At 41.6% G+C, this 27,639-nt stretch overlaps 1 protein-coding gene across 1 annotated transcript; it reads left to right on the forward strand.

The window, feature by feature from the left end:
* The first annotated feature begins 27 nt into the window (after positions 1-27).
* On the forward strand, positions 28-27,632 carry enpp2l (ectonucleotide pyrophosphatase/phosphodiesterase 2-like). Its single transcript, XM_062528757.1, has 25 exons — positions 28-228; positions 1,170-1,266; positions 1,571-1,723; positions 1,980-2,105; positions 2,389-2,449; positions 2,995-3,092; positions 3,501-3,580; positions 4,064-4,183; positions 4,888-4,943; positions 6,838-6,903; positions 7,462-7,534; positions 7,811-7,919; positions 8,693-8,815; positions 8,938-8,969; positions 9,085-9,212; positions 9,902-9,977; positions 10,079-10,166; positions 10,357-10,526; positions 11,525-11,570; positions 11,674-11,813; positions 13,651-13,786; positions 15,149-15,226; positions 15,884-16,016; positions 16,961-17,114; positions 26,558-27,632. Exons 1-25 carry the CDS (start codon positions 211-213, stop codon positions 26,726-26,728), a joined length of 2,532 nt encoding a protein of 843 aa, XP_062384741.1. The 5' UTR covers positions 28-210; the 3' UTR covers positions 26,729-27,632.
* The last annotated feature ends 7 nt before the right edge of the window (positions 27,633-27,639 follow it).

Consider the following 27,639-nt stretch of genomic DNA (forward strand, 5'->3'; position numbering starts at 1 on the left):
CACATCACGAATAGCGCAGTCGTGTTAGGGGGCAGCTGTAATCATTACTTCACCCGCATTGGCTTGCAGAAAAGCGCACATTGTGCAAGGTAAACAACGCGGCTGCGCCGACCCCACGCCCTGACCATTCGATCTGCGCGGTCAGAAGTGCAGTGGCGCTCGGATTGCCGATACACTGGGAATGAACTAAGAGGATACGGGTTTTGGAACATGTTACTAGGAAATTTGGTACGGTGAGAAAATGTATCTGAGAGTTGTAATAGAGGGACATTCAGGCGTGTTTTTCTTTTTCGAGCCGCAATGTCCTCGTAGTGTGTCTAGGTTATGCCGGTGTTGAAGCTAGCACCTCATGTCCTTTATTTTGTAACGATTTAATGCAAATAGGATTGGGGTCAATTGCAATGTTGTTGTTATTATGGGATATTTTAATTGGTTTACTCCCTGTAATTCAAGCTCGAAAGGATATGTATATTCACATGGCATGTTTACTGGACTTTCTGAGACATGATCAAAGAATCAATGATAAGTATAGTGGAGAAGACATGTGGAAGCCCACTTGTTTGCCTTAGCTGAACGGCCAACAGACGAATCAGTTAATCATTAATCACATGTAACGGTCTCTCTATGGATTTAAATGTATGACATTGATTTAGATAAGCCAGTGAAATGTGTTGTGTGTTCCTACAATATTTTGTGTATTGGGATGGCTTGAGATGGTCTAAAAGTTTAAAATCTGTACACGTTTGGAGTGACAAGGAAATTAAGCCTGGATGATGTGGATAATTTTGTGGTATGGATTACATTTGGATGGATTGTGGATGCATGGATCTGATATCCAAAGGTAGTAGAGGTGCGTACTAGGATTGTTAGAGGATATTCCTGTATCATTTGTTCACTACAATAATTTGTCTTGTCCCTTTGTTAGAGTTTTTAAATAGGACCTTACGCCATTTGGAAGTAATAGTTGGAAGTGTTGTTGGTGATCATTGTTGCAGAAGCTGTTGAGTTGAAAGCATTAGATGATGTAACAGGTTAATTTAACCTATTTTTCTTATATAGCATAGTTACTAAGTTATAATGGTATTCTTTGCCCCAGAAACTGCATACAAATGTATTCGATGCAGTTGTTTTTTAGTACAGTATAACCAAACCTACATTCTTTTCCTTAGGTAGTAATTGTCTCTGCACTCCTGACTGGAACCAAAGTTTCTTGGGGATATGTGTTTCAAGCTGGGCAAGATGTGGATGGACCGTCGAAATCAAACAGTGAGACAGTAAAACATTTTCATTTAAGCACAAGCTATGTGTGTGGTATGGTTTTCCTCTGGGAAGTTAAGCAATACATTTATTAAACTTGCATGAGAGAGAGAGAGAGAGAGTCTACAATGCAGAGATAGATGGTTAAGTAACTGAGCATTACGTAAGGCTGCCTCGAGATTTAACTTCACCACTAGTCCCAGATTGTGGCACTGTTCTGCAATAGCCTGCTTGTGATTGAAGGCCTCTGTGTTGGCCTTGGAGCACTTACTGTAGTGCGATGCTGCTGAAAGGTCTTCTGTTTTGATGGCAGCTCAAGAATTCCCGTGGGTGAGTTCGTCTGGATCATGTAAGGGCCGGTGCTTCGAGCTGGCGGAGGCAGAGCCGCCTGGATGCCGCTGTGACAACCTCTGCAAGACCTACTATGCCTGCTGCAAAGACTTTGATGAGCACTGTCTGAAAACAGGTGTGTGTGTGTGTGTGTGTGTGTGTGTGCGTGTGTGTGTGTGTGACGTGACAATACACTCCAAATAAGCCTAACAGTGTTCCCCCACCATGCAATACACTTTGGCCTACTAAGAGAGGAGTAGTGCATGTCAGTGCATCAACATAATGCAATCCCTGCCAAACAGTATTGCCCAATTCTCTGCTCGGGAGTGTTTGGCCTCGTCATAGATGGATTGATGTAGTGAGTGACAGCTCTGCGTCTTTGTTGCTGCCAGCTGGAGGCTTCGAGTGTTCAGAGGACCGCTGTGGTGAGGAGCGTAATGAAGACCATGCTTGTCACTGCTCCGACGACTGCGTGGAGAACGGAGACTGCTGCACCAACTACAAGGCCAGGTGCAAAGGTGAGAGAGGCCTGGGGTGGCCGCTGCGCTGAAGCAAGCCAAGAACTTAGTCACTCAGTGAACGCCCACTCACAAAAACCACTAAAACATTCTGTGTTTTTCATCAGTGAAAGGCAAAGTAATCTTTGTCACATAACAGTGTAAGGTGCCCCATATGCAAAGTGAACTCTGTGTATAGAGAGTGGAGTATATATAACAGCAAGGGATGTGTGACCTGACCTCAGACAGGATGGAATATGGGATAGCTTGCTCAGTGTGTGTCCTGTGTTTGCCATGGTGTCAGGTGAAACAACATGGTTGGAAGGAGACTGTGAAGAAATTGAGACTCCCCAGTGTCCAGCGGGGTGAGTATGTGTGTGGTCCCAGTGTTGGAATAAACAATAGACAATTCACTTCACAATTCTCAAATATTCTAGTACATTATGTTCATATTTTGATAATATTAGATTCAATAGGGCTCGGGAACACGCCTTGCATTCTAGGAATATAGCCGCCATGTTGGTAGCGCACCGAACGTAATATCCATTCATTCAGATGCAGAAGACAAGAAGCAGAAATATAGTATTAGCGATTCTTTTCCTCTTGCGATCGTGGGTTGTGCTGTTACACCCCACCACACAGCAACATACGACCAAGAAGGCAAAAACAAAGTAACAGGAACACACTCATAGGTGGGAGTAAATCCATAGTAATCCATAGTAAACTAAGGAGTGAGGCTGCCAATATGGCTGTGACCGCGAAGTTTTCCCGTCATGATCCCGAGCCCTATTAATGAATTCACTGCTCTGGCTTATTTTCTACCATAATGGAGCTGTTACTGAGGCTCTTATTGTTACTGTTGATAACATCCATCCTCTCTTTTCTTTGGTCTCTGATATCTGGGGTGCAGTTTCATACGTCCACCTCTCATCATAATGTCACTGGATGGCTTCCGGGCATCATACTTGAAAAAAGGGAGGGCGATCATTCCAAACATGGAGAAACTGAGTAAGTATACCTTGAGGGGGAAATTTGAAGAAATATAATATAAACTATTGTCAATATGCCAACAGACTTAAATACAAAGCTAGTTAGAAAATATTCAATTCAATCACAAGAAAATCATTATTTGAAATACTTATTTTAACTGTCTTAAAGTAATGTTTTGTTAATGTACAGTAGGTGTCTTTGCTATGAATGCACTGACACAGACACAGTGTGAACTGTCTAACATTAGACTTTCTACAATATGAGAAACCCTAATACTGGACTATGTTGTATAGCCTACTTGTGTGTACAGTATGTACATTACCTATGGCCCTATTGACCATTGCTCCTAATAAAAACTGCAAACCTGGTGGTTATTTACTTCTTAGGTAAAGGTGAACTGAGCTCTTTCTCCATTTTTTTTCACAGGAACATGCGGCACTCACGCTCCTCACATGAGGCCGATGTACCCATCAAAGACCTTCCCTAACCTCTACAGCTTGGCCACGGTAGGTGTGCTCTGCCCGGCCCATGTGTCTTCAGAGTTTGGTTCCAAAACGCTATATCCACCATTTTAATGAATTTTCATAAGTAATTACAGTGGAACTGTATTGGTTTATGTTAAGTTGATTTATCTTTACTCAATCAAAACAAAACAACTGCATTTTTATTGATATTACCTGAAATACATAATTAAATAACATGACTTTTTAATGTTTTTAAAAATGGATATATAGCGTTTTGGAATCAAACTCTTCAATTATTCAAGATGAACACCCACAAGCTGAGAATAGCTCTCTGATGCAGCGCTTCAAGTGCCAACAAGAAAGTGGTTCTTTACGGCTGTCAAGCTGTAATCTTTGCCATCGTGTCTGGTCCTGTTGTAACCAACACCACAGCTTTTTTGTTTGTTTTGTTTGTTACTAAATGTACTGTTTGTCCTTTTGTTCTTGATTTTTTGTTTGTTTGTTTGTTTGTTTGTTTGTTTTCAGGGGCTGTATCCAGAGTCTCATGGCATAGTCTGTAACTCCATGCATGACCCTGTGTTCGACGCCAACTTTAATCTGAAGGGCAGGGAGAAACTAAACCATCGATGGTGGGGCGGTCAGCCTGTGAGTAGAGCCAAAGATCCTTAATTACTGACAAGATAGAGCAACATAATGCATCTCTATGGAAGATCCTTCTTTACTGACAAGATAGAGCAACATAATGCATCTCTATGGAAGATCCTTCATTACTGACAAGATAGAGTAACATAATGCATCTCTATGGAAGATCCTTCATTACTGACAAGATAGAGCAACATAATGCATCTCTATGGAAGATCCTTAATTACTGACAAGATAGAGTAACATAATGCATCTCTATGGAAGAACAATTTGAACAGTTCCTGTCTGCTTAAAGAGGCGTGTCGCAAAGACGTCATAGTGGGATATCGATTTCTGTCAGATTGGCAAGCAGTTCAGTTCGAATGTTAACAGGTCTGCTTAAAGGGGGATTTAGGCCCCCTCCCCTTTGCGAAGACAGAACGCGGAAATGATCGAACGTTTGCGCCTCTCGCTTCGCTTTAACCCTCTCTGGAAGAGCTTTAGCGTCAGAGTGTACAGCACCAATACAGCCCGGACTAGTCAGGCCGAGCCATTTCAATCATGGCCTAATGAATGCAGCATATGCTCAGAGGGATCATTCTGCTTTTATCACTGTGCTTCAAAAAAGTAATAGCATTTTATGTAATAGTTTTCTAAGAGCATTGAAGCCTATGCTGAGTGCTTATGCCCTAAGGTTATTGCTTATAATGCTTGTTTTTTATTATTAGATTTGGATCACTTCTGTCAAGCAGGGAGTGAAAGCAGGAACCTTCTTCTGGCCATGGTGAGTTTATTTTTTTTAATCAATACGGCAATTAGACTTCAACTCAATCTATTTAAAGTAAAAACCACCAACAAGTATGGGCTCATTGCAGTTCTCTGGCAGTTTCTGAATCAATCCACCACACTCTCTCCCCTGAGGCAATGGATGCTACTTTGAGTCAGGATGGATTTACATACACATGACCTAACAAGCACATGTCTCTTGATCCACCCTCCCAGGCGTCTGCGCAAACAATAGCCCCCCACACTGAGACACACTGAGGGACCATTGATCTGTGAAAGTGGCCAGTGTGGGCTTTAGAGCTGTTGACGTTTGCTTTGTTAGCATTGTGTCGTGCTGGCTTCGTGGTGCAACAGAAAGCAAGATGTGTTATCTCTAAGCGACACATTTCAAAGTAGCAGGAGGCAACAATTGGGAACCCCCCACCATACACACACACACACACACACATACACATGTGTTTTCTTAGTGTAGGTTGCCATTGTGTATCTCTCTTCTACATTTGAGTTTACATTGAAGTAAATGGAAGGTTGTGATGAATGGTTGTTTGTAGCCACATTGACAGGACTGAAGATGTTTTGATATATCTGTGGTCATTCTGGTTGAAATACAGTACTGTCTGTAGTTTTAATAACATTGTAGGAGAATGTTGCATTTCTTTTTGAGTAATCTGCTTGTTGGAAATGCACACTTTATTGACAGCCATTGAAAAATACATTAGAGGTAGTTTGAACAACAAGGTAGGCTACCGTACATATATTGGAGTTCAGCAGATTCCAGAGGTGTTACAAATGTGTTGTAAAAAATGTCTGTGTTATACAGTACTGTAGATACTGAACAACACATTGGAAGTTGAAGACTTTTTTGGGAAGCTATCATGGATTCCTGATCAGATCTCTAACTACAAGAATGAGTGTTAATTAGTTGATTAGTGTTATTGTTGATGTAAACAAGAGCCTATTTATTGGTTAGTTTAGCTACTGTACATCTATGAGGAACTGTGGGGAACTAATGCCAGATTTACGTAGCATGATGGTCGATAACAGGCTAATACAATCCTCCAGGGTAGTGTTATAGCCTCCGAAATGAACCTTGGCTAAACCTGACTGTAGATTTATAGCTTTTGAAGACTTCAAAGTCATTTAGAGTAGAGTAGAGCCTCCCAATCCCTTACCCTGTCTAACGCCTCTTACTCATATATCTGGTTAAAACTTTGTTTAAACTTTAGATTCAATCAGTTTACAACCATATTAGCTTTGGCATTAGTGTTGGCCCGGAGGAATTTACTACAATGGCCTACAATTCTGCAAAGTCAACAAGAGTGAGGCCTGAAGGTAGTAAAGAATAAACTGTAGGGCTAAGGAACTCCTCTATAATCGAAAATGACATGTCCAAAAGCAATTTATATTTTCAGAGAAACGTTTTACTGTTGGGAGAACCAGAGACAAGCGCGATTGCAAATCTCAGCATGGCTACACTGTGTGTATGGATTCATGGTTGTGACCCTAGTCATTAGGTGGTTTCTGGCCCTGTCCACCAGTCCTAAAATGGCGGTGTTATGTTGAGAGAATATCTTGACTAAAACCACTACAGACAGGCACAAGATGCTGATCTTACACTAGCATGGCCTGCAGTCTGTGTGAAGCTTGTCACACTTAAATCAGCAGAGGTTGTTTCCTATGCTAATATAAATGTTGACCACATCACACGTTTTCCAAGAATCACTGGTCTTGTTACACAAATGAGCATACAACAGACAAAATCTGCGTACACTAGAGAAACAGAGATGATATATATTGCCTGTTACAACAATTTACACTATCTGAATAGCAGTAGACTGGCTTAGGGTTGAGCAGACTGTAAAATATGGTCTTACCGCTGGTCTTTCTGACAGGGTCATTCCTCTGGAGAGGAGAATACTGACCATACTGCGCTGGCTCCATCTGCCTGAGGAAGAAAGGTATTACATCTGACAGTAAGATTTTACACATTGTATGAGCAAAGCAACTGTCTCCTCATTCAACTCCTATTAGAGTTGTGCAATATGTATCACAGTATTACTCAAGTTCTACTGTCATTGATGTCTTTTGGCTCTGGTGTTCATGGTTGATAGATTTATGTTTTCTGAGATCTTGACACAGCAAGTACACCAGAATTGATTGAAGCCTTTTGAAAAACAACTAAAGTGGGATTTAGACTTAACAAACCTTTGTTTTTTACTGGTTTTATACTGCAGAGGCATTTTTTTTCTCTCTCACACACTCTCACTCACTTACACTCTCTCTCTCACACACACACACACACACACACACACACACACACACACAAACACAGACACACACACAGACACACACAGACACACACACACACACACACACACACACACACACACACACACACACACACACACACACACACACGTTTTCAGACAGTGCAAGTCTTTGCAGGCTTAGCAGGCACACACACATGTACTTACTGTAGTTACTTATGTGAGTAATGTTATTGTGTGAAATTGCAGGCCATATGTGTATGCCGTGCACTCGGAACAACCGGACACATTTGGCCATCGTCTTGGTCCTCTCAGTAATGAGGTAAGCCCCCCAAAACCATCCAAAACACACACACACACACACACACACACACACACACACACACACACACACACACACATACAGTCAGATAGAATATAAACACACAACCTGATGCCGTCAACCTCCTAACAAAGAGTAGCCTGCTAAGAGGGGAAATATATATCTCACCATTTTAATGTTATAGCCACAACATTCAGACCAAACCTTGACATACAGTATACTTCACCTCTGGTCTGGAACCGACGGTCATTCTATACCCTTTTTTGTGTAATTCAGCTGGATAATCCACTTAGGGAGATCGATAACATCATCGGGCAGCTGATGAACGGCCTCAAGCAGATGAACCTCCATCGCTGTGTCAACTTCATGCTAGTAGGAGACCATGGTAGGGCTGCAAATGATTGGCTGAAAGTATATCCATGCACTGACGGATAGTCGACTGTATTGTGATCAAACTAAAGAATGTTCTTGATCATGTAAAGAGTCTTTGGCAGATCGTGGCACGCTGCCGGTGGTAATTGAAACAGATCAGTGATGTTTGTTTTTCTTAAGTCTTGTTTCAATGCCAGTAACAAATGTGTAGTGTTGTTGCTTGTATTCTTAAAGGGACACTTCACCGATTAGCATTACAGTTTTTTTCAATCGCTAACAAGCGTTTGTCCATTCATTTGACACATTTTCAAAACTCTAAACACAGCCTCTCACCTGCAAAACACAATTGGCCGAATGGATCATTTTCCTCTCAAAAGCACATCCCATGTTCTTACAACACATTTTGTTACATATACACTAACTCGTCATTTCTCTGCACACACTAACTTTACCAAAACAGTGGGAGAAATACGGATTTCAATGTTGGACTTCCTGCTTTCAATGATGTAAAAATCATCATTTTACATCATTGAAAGCAGGAAGTCCTATTCATGGGTTTCATTGAAATCTGTATTTCTCCCATCTCAAGGCAAACTGAGGGAATGATGCATGACCATTCAAAAACATGACTGGTTTTCTAAAGATACAAAGCTTAATGCTAATCGGTGAAGTGTTCCTTTAAGTCTTGTTTCAAAGCCAGTAACAAATGTGTAGTGTTGTTGCTTGTATTCTTAAGGCTACAGTAGTACGTAGACTCACCAGTCATTTCTCTCTTCCTTCAAAAAGGGATGGAGGAAGCTCACTGTGACCGGACTGAGTATCTGAGCTCCTACTCTCTCAATGTGGATGACTTCCATCTGATCCATGGCTCCTCTGGAAGAATGCGGCCAAAGAACCGCACGGCCCCATGTCAGTTCATAGCACTTTCAAATAACTACTAAAACTGTCACTGTTGGTGTTCTGTGACCATTTTCAAATTTACTCAAATTAGTCTGATTGCACGTCATGACTTTGTTTGTAAACTCTTCCAGATGATCCTAAGGAAATTGTAGCAAACCTCACGGTATGTTGCTTGCGATTATAAGGGACAAAATTCTGTCTGCATAACATTTTTTTTTTCAATTTCCCTAGAAAACTATAACTATAATCAGAACTTGTGTTGTTTTGTTTGTGCTCAGTGTAAGATGCCAAACCAGCACTTTAAGCCTTACTTGAAACAATACCTTCCCAAGCGTCTTCACTACGCCAACAACCGCAGAATCGAAGACGTCCACCTCTTGATGGAGCGCAAATGGCACATTGCCAGGTCTGTGCTGTGGGGTTCTGGGGACCACTTGACTTCTCAGCTCTGTAAACATGGGCCCCAGTTCTCCAAAACATCTGTAGACAAGCATGCATTGTTAATTATTTACTCATTCACTACAATGTACTGCACACTGCTGGTCAAAAGCTTGGGGACACTAGACATGTCCATTCCATTCCAAAGACAGAATACGTGCTTATATAATTGCAAAAGGGTTCTTAAGTGTTTTCGCAGTTAGCCTTTCGAAAATGTTATCAGATTAGTAAACAGAATGTGCCTTTGGAACTTTGGATGATTGGTTGTTGATAGGGGCAATGCAGATATTGCATTAAATATCAGCCATTTCTTTCTAGAACAGTGGAGAACCCTTACAATTATGTAAGCAGGTCATTTAGTCTGAAAACTGCTTCCCTGATTAAAAAAAAAAACAATGCAACTAATCTCAGCTGGTATTCTGTCTATGAAGGAGTTGAATGGAAATTTCTAAGTGACCCCAAACTTTTGACCGGTAGTAGTGTACACTATGCATAGGCTACTCTACAGTGAGCACACTAGTGAATAACCACTAAATACTGTAGTTATTTGCTGCGCCACCGTGAGCAGGTGGATGTGGATGTTAACACAGATAATTAAGTTGTTCATATTGAATTTGTGTTATTGCACATTTACTAAGAATTCTTTCCCCCTTTTAGCAAATTTCGAGAGCCAAAGGGATTATGTGGGTTTTTTGGAGACCATGGCTTTGATAATAAAATAAATAGTATGCAGGTACTATTTTTTCTTTCCTATACCTATTTAATAATTTAAAAAAACATTATTTGTGAATGTAAACTTTGGAAAATGTTAAAACTTTTTTTTTCAAACCACAGACAATCTTTATGGGCTATGGACCTAGCTTCAAGTTCAAGACAAAGGTGCCAGCTTTTGAAAACATTGAACTCTACAATGTCATGTGTGGTGAGCTGAATTGTTTTTACTTGTGAAGTTCTCTTGTTCCATTGTTTGTCTTAGTACTTATCTTTAAAAATCTTATTATTTCATCAGTGAATTCATATTCATCCACAAAACCCCAGAATTTAGTTTTTTTTCCCTTTTAAGTGAATATTATTTGTCCTGTGGTAGTGAAGTGATGGTACTGTGTTCCCAGATCTTCTTGGATTAACTCCTGCACCCAATAATGGGACTCATGGCAGTCTAAATGCCATTTTACGAAACCCATCACACACTCCCGTTATGCCGGAGGAGGTGACTGCCCCCTCCACCTTAGATCCTGCCTCCGCTGCCGTTTACGACCTGGGCTGCAGCTGTGACGATGAGGTCAGTGAGAGTGGAAAAAGTGTGTTTCAGCACGCGCACACACACACACACACACACATAATAAACACAAGTTATAAAGTATAAACACAACTATATAGTACTCCCATTCATTCATAAAAAAAACTTTGTAAACCAACACCCACAAGCACTTACAGATTTCATTCAGAAATAAACATGTGTTCAGACACGAATGACTGGCATTTGAATCCCACTGCTCTATTCGCCAGGAAATCCAGGCCCAAAATCAAAAAAGATTCAGGGTCTGGTTAACATTACTGAAAATGGCAAGCATGGCAATTTGAAAAATATCAATGCGCACAATCAGATAACACTACAACCAATGTTCACTGACTGATTCCAGACTTTGACGCAATTGGATAAAATTATGAGACCAGTAGGGGAGTCAACTTGTTACTACCTGCAGCCATCTTAAGATGACTGCATTACGCGATTATTTCTGAGATTCTGAGATGTTTTCAACCATGACATGCACAATTCCGGTTTGAAAATAATCATGTTATCAGCTGCAGGTGGCTACATCAAGTCGAATCCCCTTAATGTTTACTGACTGATTTTGATGTTGTAGCGCTGTCGTCATCTTTTGAGCTCGCCTCAGGCCTGTCTATATCAGATATATAACGATGTGATTGGTGCAGGTCAACTCTAAGGACATTGGTAATGAGCATCATTACTGATTGCCAGAGTTGGCTAGCTAAGCAAATTCAAATTATGCTCTCGCTAGAACTCTGGATTTCCAGGGTACTGCTTTATCTCTGCGAGAAATCTCACAGTATTTCAGCTGCAAGACTATCAACCAACCTGTAGGTGGTGATGGAGGTGTTCTTCTTATGCGTCTCTACAGAGGATTGCCTATTTTTCAATTTGTGCTTCAATTCAGTTCACTTACAAGCCATCTTTCTCAAATACATTGATAAAAACAATGTGTTTTGTTTTGTGTGTCATATCCGCTGCTTTAATCATTATATATTTTTTTCTAGAACAAAGTGGAGGAAAATAGCCAGAGATTCAGTTCAGTAGTTGATGGTGAGTTCCAACTGAGTTCCACTTCACTGACTTCTGCTGTACTGTGACTTCAATATAGGTGTGTAATTGTTGTGTTTTCTGAGTGATTTCATTCTTTCCTCAGACAGCATACATCTGCCTTATGGTCGGCCTGCTGCTATGTTTGAAACCAAGTACTTTCTCCTATACCACGGTGACTTTGTTAGTGGATACAGTGAGGAGCTAGCTATGCCCCTGTGGACATCATTCACAATTCCTAAACAGGTAAGCTTCTTACACCTTTTTCTTAAACTTTTACACCTTAACTAATCATCATAACCTCCGATAATCCCAGAAGACTGAGGTTAAACGGTAAAGCACCATTAAGTACAGTTCAAGTGAGAAAACAAGACAACAAATGTTGTTCAAAAACATTTGAAAGCCAAATCCAAAGCCTATAAATAAACTAGATTTAAATACATAAACATGGCTGATAAATTACTCAGATAGGCTGCCTTGGTCACCCTTATTGGTTAAGATCAAAAGAGAAGCACTTGTCTGCCTGTTTCTGTCATGGTTAGGTGTCTTAGGTGTCTTTCAACCTGTAGATGGAGTAGTGCTCACTAGTGAGTAGAGAACTAGTCACTGGTCACTAGTGAGTCTTTCAAAGCCAATGATAAGATTAACAATTCCCTTAGTTGGAGTTTTGTTATTTCTGCTGTGGATGTGTTCTCTGCTGGGAAAGGGTTAGTGAAAAGGACATTTATGGAAGTCCCGCAAATGTTTGAAAGACTTTCCTCGAAATGATATGAGCGCCAGCAAAAATACCAGCAAAAACTTTGAAATGCTTTGAATGCTGTTGTACTGTATAATGATGTTATCCAAAGTCTTCAAAAGGACTTGAAATTACAGTATACAAAGTAACACATCCTTTGAACCCAGCACCCATAATATAGCATTGCAAAGCCTCATAACAACTGACAGAAAATACATTTTGAAACAATATTAAAGGACATGTTTTGTTTAACCTTCAGACTGCACTCCTATTGTAAGTATTATATCTGTGCAATTGAAACGTATTATTTCTAAAAATCTGTATTTGCTCAGGTGCTCAGCACAATGTGGTCATGTGAAACCACTCCTCACTTCCTTGCAGTCCAGACTTTGTTTAACAAAGCACTCCCCTTCCTTAAAAGATTTCCTAGATACGAAAAACTATATCAAATTTTCAATTCTCCGTAAGAACATCGGGGGGCGGGACACACTCTCTCTCTCTCTCTCTCTCTCTCTAAACACATTTCCTTGGCTCTGATGGTCTGGGCGCCTACAGCTCTTTCTGTCAGTTACCACTGCCTCCACACACTCAGATTAAGCCAAGAGGCCTAAAGGCTGAGGCATGGGTGGGTGACCTGTGTCATGACTTCATTTTGGTTAACGCCTCAAATGAGAGGTTTGCAGAAAATTGCATAGATGTATTTTTTTTTTTTTTAAAGTATATTTTTTGGGCTTTTATGCCTTTAATTTTGATAGGACAGTAGAGAGAGACAGGAAGCGAATGGGTGAGAGAGTCAGGGTGGGATCCGGAAATGACCACGGGGCGGGAATCGAACCCGGGTCGCCGGCGTGCGGTGCAGGTGCCCCAGCCAGTTGCGCCACGGCTGGGGCCGCATAGATGTATTTTTAAAATGTTACAGACACCATAGCTCATCCATAGCTGTCTGTTGATGACGTCATGCAGAGGGTTGGTGTCAAGGGAGTGATATCTATGGTGATACTATTGAGTTGCTCTGTGTCAATTAGTTACACTGTAAAATGTTTCATGAATTGGTTGATGAGTGGTGATTAGTCATCAACTAAATTTGAACATGTGTCATGGTTTGTGTCACCCTTACTCATTTATCCAAACCCACTATTTCCTTCATTTTCTCCCTTCATCTTTAGCACAAGAGTGTACTTTACACGACCTGCGTAAAGTAAACAATGAAGTATATTGTTGAGATTTGTTTTACAAGCTATAATAGGAAAAAAGCTTCGACCTGACAATGAAAAATAAAAAAACGCCTGTCTGAGTCTGTTTTCATGTGCACGGCTCTAGTGGCTTACGTTTCATGCTCCCTTCCAGACAGACAGTACGCCCCTTCCTCTGCCTGCCAGCGACTGTGTGAGGGCAGATGTCCGCATCCTACAGGCTAACAGCCAGGCATGCTCAACCTACTCTCAAGAGTCGGAGCTCTCCAATGGTTTCCTTTACCCGCCAGGTCAGTTGGGATGGGATTTGTTATCATTTTTCATGTTGCATGCATATACACTATAGTGGCCCAATCCCAATGTGAGCCCTGAGGACTAAGGACTAAAGACTCACAGACTTACAGTAATTGATCTCAGGTGCTAAGTGAGTGAGTGTGTGAGGCCACATGGGCTCAGATAGATATTTGGGATTGGGACAGCACTTCATGAGATCATGTACCTTGCCGATGTTTAGTAACAAAGACGTTGCTGACATTTGCACCATGCACGCACGCACGCACGTGTGTTGTGCTGTTTGTTGTGCTGCCTTTGTAATTTCCGGATTTTCCTATGATCTCCACGGTAAACGTCACCACACTTTGAACTGTGGGTAATTCCCTTAGGTGAAGTCTGCACCGATGCAGACTAACGGAAAGGGCATGGTAAGTGTGTACTCAAGCCCTCACGCAGTCACGCCTTTTGAAATTTGACATTGGGACAGCCCTAAGCCCTTACGAATTTCGCGAGAAAGTGCACCAAAGTTTGTGAGTCTGTGAGTCCGGACATTGGGATTGGGCTATTGTCACCTGCCTTGACTCGCATATGATCTTAAGTGACATGCCATTCTTAATAAATGGGGTTTAGTATGATGTCAGTCTACCCTTTGCAGCTGTAACAGCTTCAACTCTTCTGGGATGGCCTTCCACGAGGTTTAGGAGTGTGTTTATGGGAATTTTTGACCATTCTTCCAAAAGCGCATATATAAGGTCACACGCTGATGTTGGACGAAGAGACTGGCTCTCTGTCTCCGCTATTATTCATCTCTAGGGTTTTCCCAAAAGACACCTGTCTGACGCCTGTCTCATCTCAAATTGGGTTGAGGTCAGGACTCTGTGTAGGCCAGCCAAATGTATCCACACCAAACTCTGTCATCCATGTCTTTGTGGATCTTGCTTGGTGCTCTGGTGCACAGTCATGTTGGAACAGGAAGTGGTCGTCCCCAAACTGTTCCCATTAAGATGGGAACGTGGAATTGCCTAAAATCTCTCGGTTAATGCTGGAGCATTCCGAGTTACTTTCACTGGAACTAAAGGGCCAAGCCCAGCTAAGGGATGGCCCCTTCCTGTTCCAATATGACTGTACACCAGTGCCTCGTCCAACATCAGCTCCTTAGAGCAAAAACAAAATAAAAGCAGTTGAAGTAGAATGAAAATAGTAAAAGAAAAATGGATAATATTACAGTGAGTTGAGGGCAAGAATCCACTGTACCCATACTAACTACCCTGACTAAAATCTTAGATCTGTAAGTTTGCCAAACAAAAGTGTGTGACTGTTATGACTACAGTTTTACAAATCTGACTTAATGATCTGATGTTTGTGCTTGTTTATTCCAGAACTTGCCACCACACCTGAAGCGAAGTATGACGCATCGTTGATCACCAACACTGCCCCAATGTACAAAGCCTTCAAGAGTGAGTGTCCATTTAGTAGCGGTCATGTCTGGGGTTTTCCTGGTCTCCTAATCTTTGGAATGTGTGAGGTTCTCACAAGTCATGTTGATGAATGGGTGGGTCTGTGTCAGAGTACTGAGTGTTATCATGAAGTGGGTGGACCGGTGTGTGTGTGTGTGTGTGTGTGTGTGTGTGTGTGTGTGTGTGTGTGTGTGTGTGTGTGTGTGTGTGTGTGTGTGTGTGTGTGTGTGTGTGTGTGTGTGTGTGTGTGTGTGTGTGTGTGTGTGTGTGGATGTGTGGGTGTGTCAGTGGTGCGTTGGATTCCCCGAAATTGAGCTGTCGCCTGCGGGTGGCTGGGCTTACCCCAACGATATCATTCCAAGAACCTGGAGATGCAAGGATTTATTTATGTTGACAGACAGAGCCCCAGGGCTGTTTCTGATTTGTGATGGAAAGTAATCAATGTACAGTAGTACTGTATGTTAGGACAAAGGAAATGCAACATACTTCTATCTACAATACAGGCTTTAAATGAGCAAAACAAAGTAACACCCTTATGTATAAATACCCTTGGCCCTTCACAAACAAGGATTATTTGTATTAGTATGAGACTCACGCCCAGAGAGGTAGATAATGTTCCTTGTGCTGCCTTTACCCTGTTGTTCCTCTCTCCTCCAGAAATATGGAGCTACTTTCAAGACACCTTGCTGAGGCGCTACACAGAGGACTTGAATGGGGCAAATGTCGTCGTTGGACCCATTTTTGACAATGACTATGATGGCCTCCGAGACACCATGGAGAAGATCAGAGAGTGAGCAGAAAAGATCGACCAGAAAATGATATCACCAGTGTTTTAGAGTAGAGATGACGTAGATTAGATTGGGCAGCCGTGGTGTACTGGTTAGGGCCTCGGACTTGTAACCGAAGGATTGCCAGTTTGATCCTCGACCAGTCCACCACGGCTGAAGTGCCCTTGAGCAAGGCACCTAACCCCTCACTGCTCCCCGAGCGCCGCTGGTTGGGCAGGCAGCTCACTGCTCTGGGTTAGTGTGTGATTCACCTCACTGTGTGTGTGCCGTGTGTGTTCACTAATTCGGTTAAATTGGGTTAAATACAGAGAAACGAATTTCCCTCATCGGCTCAAAAAAGTATATATTCTATTCTATTCTATTACAGTAGCTTTAGTCCTGATACTGTCTCACACTTCATAGTCACTTCTTGGTAAATGCAGCAAAATGAAATAAATATATAAGTAATGTGAGATATAAAGTACAATGATAGTATAAAATTACCAGAATTGCGTTCTGAATGCTGTCGTTAACATCAGTTGAACTGTCAAATAATGTCAGAGAATGTTACTGATCCTCAATCCTACTGTAAATGGTTGAATTATGCTTCTACTGTCAGACCAAGATGACCAAGAGAGGTTTTAAAATCATCCTAAAGCATTTATGCTGTCCCGCATATTTCACATCTACAAGGCAAGGATGTGAGAGTGGGGCGTCAGTGTCTTGGTGTGTGTTTATGTGATTAGATGTCTGGTTCAATGTTTGTGTTGTGGATTATGTGTTAACATGCCTGTATTGCAAAACAAATTGCCTCTCGTGGACATTAACGTTTTCTAACAGTGGAGCTACACCAGACGCGCAACTGAAGCGTTCCGTTCGCGACACGTGTGTTGCAGCAGTTAATAATCACTATGATCAATGGAATCCCCTGTTAGTCTAAGTCCTTTGTCTGTGTTTTTTGGAGCAGGCATGCAGGAGACACGGTGCCAGTCCCAACCCACTATTACGCCATTATCACCAGCTGCGCCGAGGCCAACCAGACGGCAGAGGCTTGTGAGGGGCCACTCAAGGTCTTCTCCTTCATTCTGCCCCACCGGCCAGATAACGACGAGAGCTGCAATGTGAGTCCCCACACATTTACACACACACACACTTTAGCCTGCCTACTCTTGCCACTTTCTCTGCCGGCCTTTTTGCAAGTGATGATGAAAGCTGTTTACCTGTGAGAAGTCTTGTCTGCTGTGGATTCGAACACTGGCAGATTAGGCTACATTTTGAAGGCATCAGATTTATTACAAGTAAACATGATTAGATTGCAAAATTATGACTATACTTTGTATAGAGTATGGAGTAATTACTAAAGTATTTGAGTTCTGAGGGTAAATTGTTAGTTTAGAAGTTGAGTTGTTTATGAAGTGTCGGGAACTTCTATATGTTCAAGTAAGTAAGTAAGTTTAATTTGTATAGCACATTTCATACCAAAGTACTTCACAGGTAAGAATACAAAGATTAAAGATAATTCAAACTTAAACAACAGCTTACACCTCCAGACAACAACCAAAACAAGAAAGAAAAACATATAAACATATAGACAAGGATACATGTGGCATCAACATCCATATGTTACACAGGAACTCAATGTTAAAAGCTAGTCTGAATAAATAGGTTTTTAGAAAAGATTTAAAACCAGTGACAGATGATGCTGATTTAAGATCTTGTGGTAGACCGTTCCAGAGGCGTGGTGCATAGATGCTGAAAGCACGGTCACCCTTCTGAGTGTGAGAATGGGGTGTGTCCAGGCATGCGTGGGATGCATGACCTTAGTGGTCGTGATGGAGTGTAAGAGCTAATCATGTTTGATACATAACCTGCGGCCTGCCCAATGCCCATGCAGTGATTTAAAAACAGTCAATGACACTTTATACTGGATTCTAAATCTAACAGGAAGCCAGTGTAAGGCTGCCAGTACTGGAGTGATGTCTAATCTAATCCAGATGATAGTCTAATCTGGAAGTAATAAAAGCATGTACATTATGACTTTCTCCAAATCTACTTCAAGGTTCAAGGTGGTCGCGATTTAATATGAAAAAGAATGTCGGTCAAAGGCACTCAGTCAAGGAAAAAATAAAGCCTTTAATAATACATGGCAAGGACTACAAAAACTAAAGTCGACGCATTGCGGCCACATGGGCCTTCTTCAGAGCATAAAGCTTGATTCAAAAGAGTACCTGTTTGGAATAAAGGCCTACAGATATTTTTTTACTACTCCTAGTAACGCTCTCATTACTTTGTCTTTTGCGGTCGCAATTTAATTTGAACTACCTCAGGCTCAATTTAAAGCAGTAATGAACTTCCATATACATGAATCCACGCTACCGTAAACAGCGTTGGTGGCTTTCTCCTTATGTGTCAAATAACATCAAATTTTTCATTACATCATACAGTGTCAGCACTCATTCGTAATTTTGCTAGGCCTTCAGGAAATTCAGGCTTTGAGTTATTAGGTTATAGGTGATGTTAACCGCTTGTCGCAAATAATGTCTATTGTTAGTCTGCTGAAACGTTGGCTGGTAGGCAGGTCGATATGCCTCATTATCTCCGCATACGGGCAGTCATTTCAGCGTATTCCTGTGCCTATGCTCAAAGCTGTGTGTTGATGGACATTGGTTGCCTACTGTAGGAGCTACCCCCATCCAGAAGCTCAAGCTACTGTACCTCTGATGCTCAAAAAGCAATGAGTGTTCTGTATGTGCTCTTGCTCATTCATTTGAAGTTGTGGCATAACTGATGGTATTTGTCACAATTTTACTCGCCTAATTACAGTAGTTTAGCGATGCATGGATGAATCTGGACAAAGTGGTCCTGACTGAAAGATTAAAGATGCAGCAGAATACATCCACAAATGAATGGACCTGTGGCATACAACCGATCTTCACAATATCTCTCAATAATCAGGTCGTATGGGTATAAGTAACAAGGCTGGCATCATATGTCGTGGCTACTAATAATAACAGACACGGCACAGGACTTTGCAAGCCATTTAGCCCTATTGGCCACCCCAAGCTGTTGCAGCTCTCTTACGACTGATTTGTGTGTGTGTGTCCTTGGCTGCTGAATATCAAAACAAGTAGTACACACACATACATCTACTGTACACAGACAGACAGATGAACACACACATATATACACACATAAACTATAGCAAACATTTGCGGCGCACATGTTGCCCTGTCTCTGTCTATTAATGTCCATCATGTCCTTCTTAAGGTTCTCCCAAGTGTGGCCCTAGGAAAGCTTGAGTAAACACACATTATTTCCACTTAACAAAATGGCAAATAAAGCTCAACCTGGTCTTATTAGAAACATGTTCCCCCGGGAACGTTTTCACAGACCCAAATTAAATGTACCACCAGGTATGTTTCTGAGGTGCAAACTGGCCAATAGGGGTCATAAAGAGAGACTTCTAGACATCGATTACTACAGTTAGGTCTGGTTTAACCAGATTGTAGCCTACATTAGCTCAGAAATATTCTTTGGTTATCAAACCAAAGCGTTTTAATTAATAGTGCCTATATTTCTCACTACGTTTGACAAAATATAAGGGCACAAACCGTGAACTTAGTTGTTACAGTAATACAAGAGTACAGCCATCTAGTTAGCTGCCTGATCTTGGTTGCTTTTTAAACTCAATTCCCCCTCCAAGGTGCCGAGTCCTGTGGAGGGCCAAGCCACAGAATTCAACAGAATACACTACTGCCGGACATGGCACACGGCCAGACTTCCTAGGGCCATAGTTGGTAGAACCCTGTGGAGGACAGAACGACAGTAATAGACAGAGATGGGGCAACACATGTGCAAATGTTTATAGTTTCGTTAATGAGACCCTGTTGCAGTCAGTATTGTTGACTCCCTCTCTGTGTACTGCCTATGAGCAGTTTAACATACTGCACACGACTGAAGTTCAGTTCTTGGAAAAAAACAGTTACATAAGAACTGATGATAACTATTTTTGTTTACATGTCCCAGCAGGTGATTATTCAAGACACAACTCAATAGAACTGGCTTAAGCATAAACACATGTTGGAAAGCACCCAAGCCCTCTGGAGTCCCTGCGTTTTATGTTAAAAGCTTTTTGACATTGTAATTTAAGGTAATTTGAAACTGTAACGCCCACCACAAATAGGCTTTAGCCAAGGCAGGATTGAAATGAGAGTAGGTGGCCTCTGTTTTGTGGAAATTCTGTGGCTTTAACACAATAGGCTACATTTATAGAGCACCTCTGCATCTGTGTGCAGATGCCACCCATGGGGCTGACTCACCAATGTTATTCATGTACATTAGCAAAATTAGTTTGCCTTTTAATTAAATTTACAAAGGGACCCATGCTGTTTGTTACAACCGTTCAGGCTTTTGAAAATAAATAAAGCAAGCACACGGCAGTTTCCTTTTACTTTTTTAATGGCCTCACAGACGTTTCGGGCTTTACCCTTCATCAGTGAGATACTGTATGGCGATGGTGAAATCGCCATATCTCACTGAAGAAGTGTAAAGCCCGAAACGTCTGTGAGGCGATTAAAAAAGTAAAAGGAAACTGCCGTGTGCTTGTTTTATTTATTTTCAATGTTTATGATTTAGTATTTTCAAAGTTAAGACAACCGGGAGTGCTTGAAGGCATGACTTTCCCTCTTAGCAACGGTTGCCACTTGTAAACAAAACTCACGTTTGATTGCGTTTAGTGTAGCCTAACTGTAACGAATGGCGCAGGGCATTCTTATCTAAGTTCTTAAGTGGGAAAACAAAGAAGATCCTAAGAAATACGACAGTTCTTAAGAAAATATTGGTGAATAGCATTTAAGAACAATCTTTTTTTTTTTTTTTTAAGTATATTTTTTGGCCTTTTTGCCTTTATTAGTACAGGACAGTGAAGAGGTAGACAGGAAGCAAGTGGGAGAGAGAGATGGGGCGGGATCGGGATATGACCGCAGGCCGGATTCGAACCTGGGTCCCCGTGGGCACTCGGACCCGTAAATGGTACGGACGCTTTAGCCTGCTGTGCCACAGCGCCCCCCAATCTAAGAACAATCTTAAAGACTTCTTATTTATTTTCTTAGGATTTATCTTAAGATTGTTTTCGTGAATCCGGCCCCAGGCTCGGCGCCAGAGGGCAACGAGTGGGGGGGCTATGAGCACGGGGGGGCCCCTGCCAGCGGGGGGGGGGGGGGGGGGGGGGGTCTCAATCAAGTTTGTATGCTAGCCTAAGTTACGCGGTTCGATCTGAATAAAGCACGCAAGAACAATTAGAAGAAGCCTATGAATTGGTATCCGCGGTTCATTCCGACATATCAGCACTCCGACATTGACGTCCAATTGTCATAGTGCAGGCATGTCTCCTCATGGGAAAAAGTCCCACCACTCCGACATTTTTTTTTTCATGGTCGCAGTGGCGGTATTTAACTTTTTCAAACAACGTGCCATTCCGACATGAGGTAATTCATAGGCTATTAATGTTACAGTTATTATTTTGCTGCCACTTCGTCTGTTTTATGGCCTAGAAGGTTGTATTTGGTATCTGTGGATAGCTCTAGCTCTCCTCTTTTATCTGACATGCAAGCCATATATTTTTGACCACGGTTTCACGAGTAAAGCAAACGAAAGTAGCGGTAACCGAAGCTATGACATTCTTATTTGTTTGTCACTTCGTCTGTTTTAATAACACAAGGAGGATCGATGTGTTTGGTATCAATGGAAAGCTCTGTTTCTCCTCTTTCATTTGATATGCGTGTCGTGTCTGTGCAATGCCTGGTCCCGGAGTAATCCAAGCGAGAGCAGTGGCTGCGTGGGTGAACGCAGAGCAATATAGACTGTAAATATGATATACTTTGATTTAAATTCATGATTTTATTGTATTTGACACGTGTCTAGTCTCGTTGGAAAGCCCCGGTTCTGCTCTTTCATGCAATATAGGTCTCATCTCGCTGTGACTAATAATCGCGGAGCAATGTAACAGAGAAGAATGTGTGTTTTTATACGCACTTTGCGTCCGTCGGGCTCATACCCCTATAGCGTCCGTTAAATTGACTTGGAAAAAATAGGATTTGTAAACTATCGGAATGGGGGTACTAAAATGTGTCGGATTGGCAGCATGTCTAAATAGCAGCATGTCGAAATAGAGGCATGTCTAAATGGAAGCATGTCGTAGTGGTGTCATGTCTGAGTGGCAGACTTCGACGGGGCAAACGTGCGTTTCTTAACAGGTAGCCTATTGAAACTTTCTTCTGTCAACTTAAAGTCCGATCAAACTTCATTCAAAGGCAGTCCATAATTCAAATTAAATTGTTTTCTAACGAAAACGTCCAAACTTTGGCTTCTAGAGCTCCATTGAAGCGCTTCTTATTTTTTAAAAAGATTTTCGGCAGGTGGACGCATCGGAGAATGCGTTCGGTTTGAGATCCAGTGAGGCCAGGCCACCCAACACATTAGGCCTATGCCACCAAACTTTTTTTTTTAAGTTGCAGTAATAAAAACAATGTATTAAAAAACATACTAGATAGGCCTATAAGTTAGCAAATTGGACCAGATAGAGTTAGCTGTTTCGCTGGTTTGACTTTGCTGGTCATAACGTCATCACACAATCAAGACACAAGATAAAACACATGATGGGCTTTGAGGGCAAGCGACTGTCTGCATAATAGTGCATAGAGGCTACTGTAATGTATGAGTATGGAGGGTAGCTGCTGTGGATATCAATTGTTGAAAAAAAATGCCTCGGGTGGATTAGCCTATTGATAGCGGGTGCAGATGTCATTAGTCTACAGCTCATGCGCGTTTCTCAGGATGTTGGAATTTGATGCAGGAACCGCAAAAATATATTGAATTGAAAAAAAATACTAGACTGTTTGAATGGCTGTAGGCCTACTAAAATGTGTCAGGATGGCAGCATGCTGGAATAGGGGCATGTCTGACAAAAAAAAACATTCCGGAGTGGCAGCAACATGACAGACTGGCGACATCTAACCAAGAAGATTATGCTACTGGCCGAAATGAACACACCGTCACATTTAGTATTTTGGACAATGGATTCGTGGGTATTGAAGTGTAGCCTGTGAGCTGAGTTTCGTTCTATAAATAGTCTAGCCTACACAGACACAGTCCGTGAGTCGACTTTCGTTTTGACATGTCAGAGGCATAGCGGGCATAACGCAAGGATAATTGTCTCGTCGGATATTCAAACAACGAACTCACCACTAGTAGAGTTGAATTCGGCCACTGCAAAATATCTACAGAGCACTCTGTTTGGGGGGGCACAGTGACCTGTTTGGACGGGCCTGGACCCCTAAGGCCCGCCCCTGACGCCGACGCACATTTTTTTAGAAAAGCTTTTAACTAAATACTTTTATCTGTTTTTATATGCTAGTTTTAGCTTAATGTTTATGCTACTTTTAACTTCCTCTATGGTGTTACTTTTATCCTTTTTGTGTGTGTGTGTGTACACAAAAGTACACACAGGCAGGCCGATCGTACGGTAGTGTACAAAGCTTTATTCACGACGCTGGAGACAGGTTACAAACACACAAGCATCCTAGGCGAGCGTGAGTGCAGAGAGTGTTGCGTCTGTCCTAAACAAAGTCTTGTCACTATTTATAGGGTTAAACAGGCTATTATTGGCCCCAGCCGTGGCACGACTGGCTGGGGCACCTGCACCGCACGCTGGCGACCCGGGTTCGATTCCCGCCCCGTGGTCCTTTCCGGATCCCACCCCAACGCTCTCTCCCACTCACTTCCTGTCTCTCTCAACTGTCCTATCATTAAAGGCATAAAAAGCCCCCCCTCCCCCAAAAAAACAGGCTATTATTGAGGGATTTCATAAATGAAAAGAAAATGCCGTCATCATTAACCAGAAAAAGAAATCATTATCACTCCAGACTCCCCGAGGAGGATGACCCCAGAGGCAATGGACAAGGGAACCACTCCAGACTCCTAAGGGAGGGTGGCTTCAAAGATCAGGGAGAAGAGAAACATAGCATAATTAAGAACCTTCTTTTAAAATCTATTTTCGTACTCAGTTCAGTGCAGACATCTAACATCCAAGGTGTTGTCTAGTTACTGGAAATTTCCCCACAGCCTACCCTGCTACATATTTTGTTGTCTTCGATTTCGCTATCGGGTGTACAAGATATTGATAGCGCAATATATATATATATATATATATATATATATATATATATATATATTATTATTATTTATTTATTTATTTATTTATTTTTTTAAAGACCAGATGCTGTAAGCTAGAGCTTTTTTGGGAAGACTGAATATTTCAGGAAAACAGTGCAAGTACAAAAATGAATTCTGCCCCTATATAAACAGTATTTCTCCATAGAGGAAGAGTCCAGGTGCTAAAATCAACATAAAACTTGCTAAAATCAACTGTCAACTGTCAATCATATCAGGCAGGAGTGGGACAACACTTCATTCTCAAAACTCTAGCAACTGGTCTCCTCAATTTTGAAACATGTTGCTGGCATGAAATTCAAAATGAACATACATTTTCCATGAATTAGTTAGCATGTTCATTTTCAACATTTGATATGCGGTCTACGTCCTTGCAGCTAAATATTAGGGGTGGGAATTGGCAAAAGAATGACAATTCGATACTATTGCGATATTTGGGCCACAATTCGATATTATTGCGATTCTAAACATATTGCGATACAACAAGTATTGCGATTCGATTCTGCGATATATTGCTATTCATGTCTCTCATATTGTTCGAAGGCATTACAAAAAATAAGGAAAATAACACTGTTCAACTCACTTTGTCATGGCATGGTGCATATCAAGGTCCTTACTATTTGCTTTTTGTTGAAAACCGAAACACACCCACACTTTCAATTTGAAATTGCCTGAATGCACAATAAAACGCCACAACAAGCGCCACCTTGTGAGCGTAATATCTTCAATTTCTCCTTTGGGGATCAGTAAATTATCTATCTATCTATATATCTATCTATCTAGCAAATTCAATGTGATCAGAGTAAACCCTGAGTAAACTCGCCTCAAATAAAAGTAAAATAGATAATGAAATTATATAATTAAGTATTGCGATACTTGAGCTACTCGTATCGATATAATTGCATGCACAAAATATCACGATACTGAACAGAATCGATTTTTTTCCCCACCACTACTAAATATGGGTTTACAAGTCTACGTATCACATTCTGTTTTTGATTTGCATTTTACATCTTCTGGTTTGGGGTTGTAAATGTAAATTGTTAATTGAATCATGGCGGACCTCTGTCTGTGATGGTTTCATGTTGATTTTCCTCTGTGGCCTAGCCTGATAAACCAGCCTAAATGGATTGGATGTCTAATTTAGTCTGGCCTCGATGAATGGATACAACGGAACATTGTTGATGAGCACAACCCGTTGTCTTTCAAACCGTGTCTGTGCCTATAGGCCAACGCTCCCTCAAAACCCCGCCCCAGAGCCCTCTGCCCCGCCCGCGTTGATTCAAAACACATCTCTGCGTTGTGATTGGTTTAGTTGCCATCTGCCAGATTCAGGGCAGTGTTTTCAAAATGTTCAATGGTCCGAGGCCAGACCCAAATGCAGGCAAAACATTTTGCCGTCCAGCAGTTGGTGCTGGTTTTCCAGGCTATCTGTGGCCCACTCTATAATTGAATTAGTCACGGTTTGGCACTCCTGTTTTCAGATGAGAGGCTGGCATCGACGTAGGCACCTTATTAACATCCAAACACAATTTGCTTCATTTACATCACTCTACCTGTCTCACTGTGAGAGTCTAGTGCCAATGTAGTTTCAGCATCAGAACACCAGTTACAGTAATAATTTGTTTCACTCAGAGAGATTTTATGGGGCAAGATCGATAAAATTACAATATACTCTTTACTCATTATGTCCTCTTATACTGTATACTTTGTCATAGACCATGAGGATAGTATGCAGCAAATTCAATACTCAACATACTGTGTACACTATACACATAATATGTCAGCTCAACTTAAGTGACTCAAACTTCTGGGTTGCAAAGTCTGATGCTGCAAGAAGACTTTTGTTAGTGATTATCTCTCGATAGTGACAAGCAAGAAGTCAATAAATAGACAGCAGTCGTAAGATGTGAAGTTCTGATTGGACACAGTTGTGTGTTCCATTTATCTGAAAGGGAGCTTGCTACTGGGTAATGGACATACAGTATGTGCAGGCAGTCAGTTGTGTCACCGAGGAGTGGCTCTTATCAACAGTCTCCCTTTGAACTTCATATGATGGGAGACAGCCGATACACAGGTTAACAGAGGGAGTTTATGGTTGTTTTATGGAAACATTTCTTCCTATTTTTAATTCTACCTTTCTTTCTTTTGAATTAATTCTGAATTTCTTTTTTGCAATTGTTGACTGTTGGTATATGGAGTTGGATTCAATGGCCACTTGTTATGGCCAAAAATATTATTAACTCATAACTGACAGAAGCACTAGGCACATGCTCCTGTGACCTTTGACCTGCTGACCCCCCGTGTTTTATTTTTTTGTCACCCCATGTGACAGAGTGTCGAGGAGGAGTCTCGCTGGGTGGAGGAGGTGCTGAAGACGCACACGGCGCGCGTGCGCGACGTCGAGATCCTCACGGGCCTGGACTTGTACCGCGCCACCGCGCAGGAGTACACAGACGTCCTGACCCTAAAGACTTACCTGCACTCGTTTGAGGGCGAGATCTGAAGAGAGCCACGAGACAAACAAACAAACAAAAGCCTGCCGCGTCCCCTCCCTGACACCCCTGACCTCCTACTCTCTCGTTCTCTCTCTCTCTCTCTCTCTCTCTCTCTCTTTCTGTCCCTCCCCTTCTCTCTCTCTCTTGCTCTGTCGCTCTCGTCCTGATACATCTCTGATGCCTAGGTGTATATTTTTATACAATTTGTCATATTTATTATTCATTAAAAAGAGAACATAACAATACTGTGCCACACTTTAACACTAGTTCCCATAGAATTTCCTGTATTTGTCTGAAATAACATTTATCTCACATTTGTCTTGTATTTTGTATGTGAACAATTGTGAATTAGGACCGTGTGTGTGTGTGTGTGCGTGTGTGTGTATGTGTGTGTGTGTGTGTGTGTGTGTGTGTGTGTGTGTGTGTGTGTGTGTGTGTGTGTGTGTGTGTGTGTGTGTGCTTATATCTGTGTGTTTGTGCGAGTGTTGGGAATTGAGATAGTAATAGGATTGGTTGCAGGACATTTTAGCAACACTGGTCTGTGAACAGTGAAGGGGACCCCATATACCATACCACTACACTTACATTCTGACTTGCTCTTGTGTTCCTGTTCAGAACTTGAACTTTTTACTTAAACTTTCACCACCCATGATACATGTAAGTGAGGAAATGGACTCGAGGAATGGACTTTTGTCTCATGGTAACACATGAGAATCTCATAAAACCGTAACCCTTCCAACATAAAAATCTTTAATAATAAACCACATACCAAGCATTTGAAATTACTGGACCTAGTTGAAACAAACGTAAATAAATAAATGTTGATTGATCTGTGTAGTTCCCCTATTTAAAATACTGTACCCATTAACATGTGGCATGGTTTTGATCTGAATAAATCCACGTAATGTCAAACATGTGC

Source organism: Sardina pilchardus, chromosome 24, assembly GCF_963854185.1.
Source record: "Sardina pilchardus chromosome 24, fSarPil1.1, whole genome shotgun sequence".
Lineage (NCBI taxonomy): Eukaryota > Metazoa > Chordata > Actinopteri > Clupeiformes > Clupeidae > Sardina > Sardina pilchardus.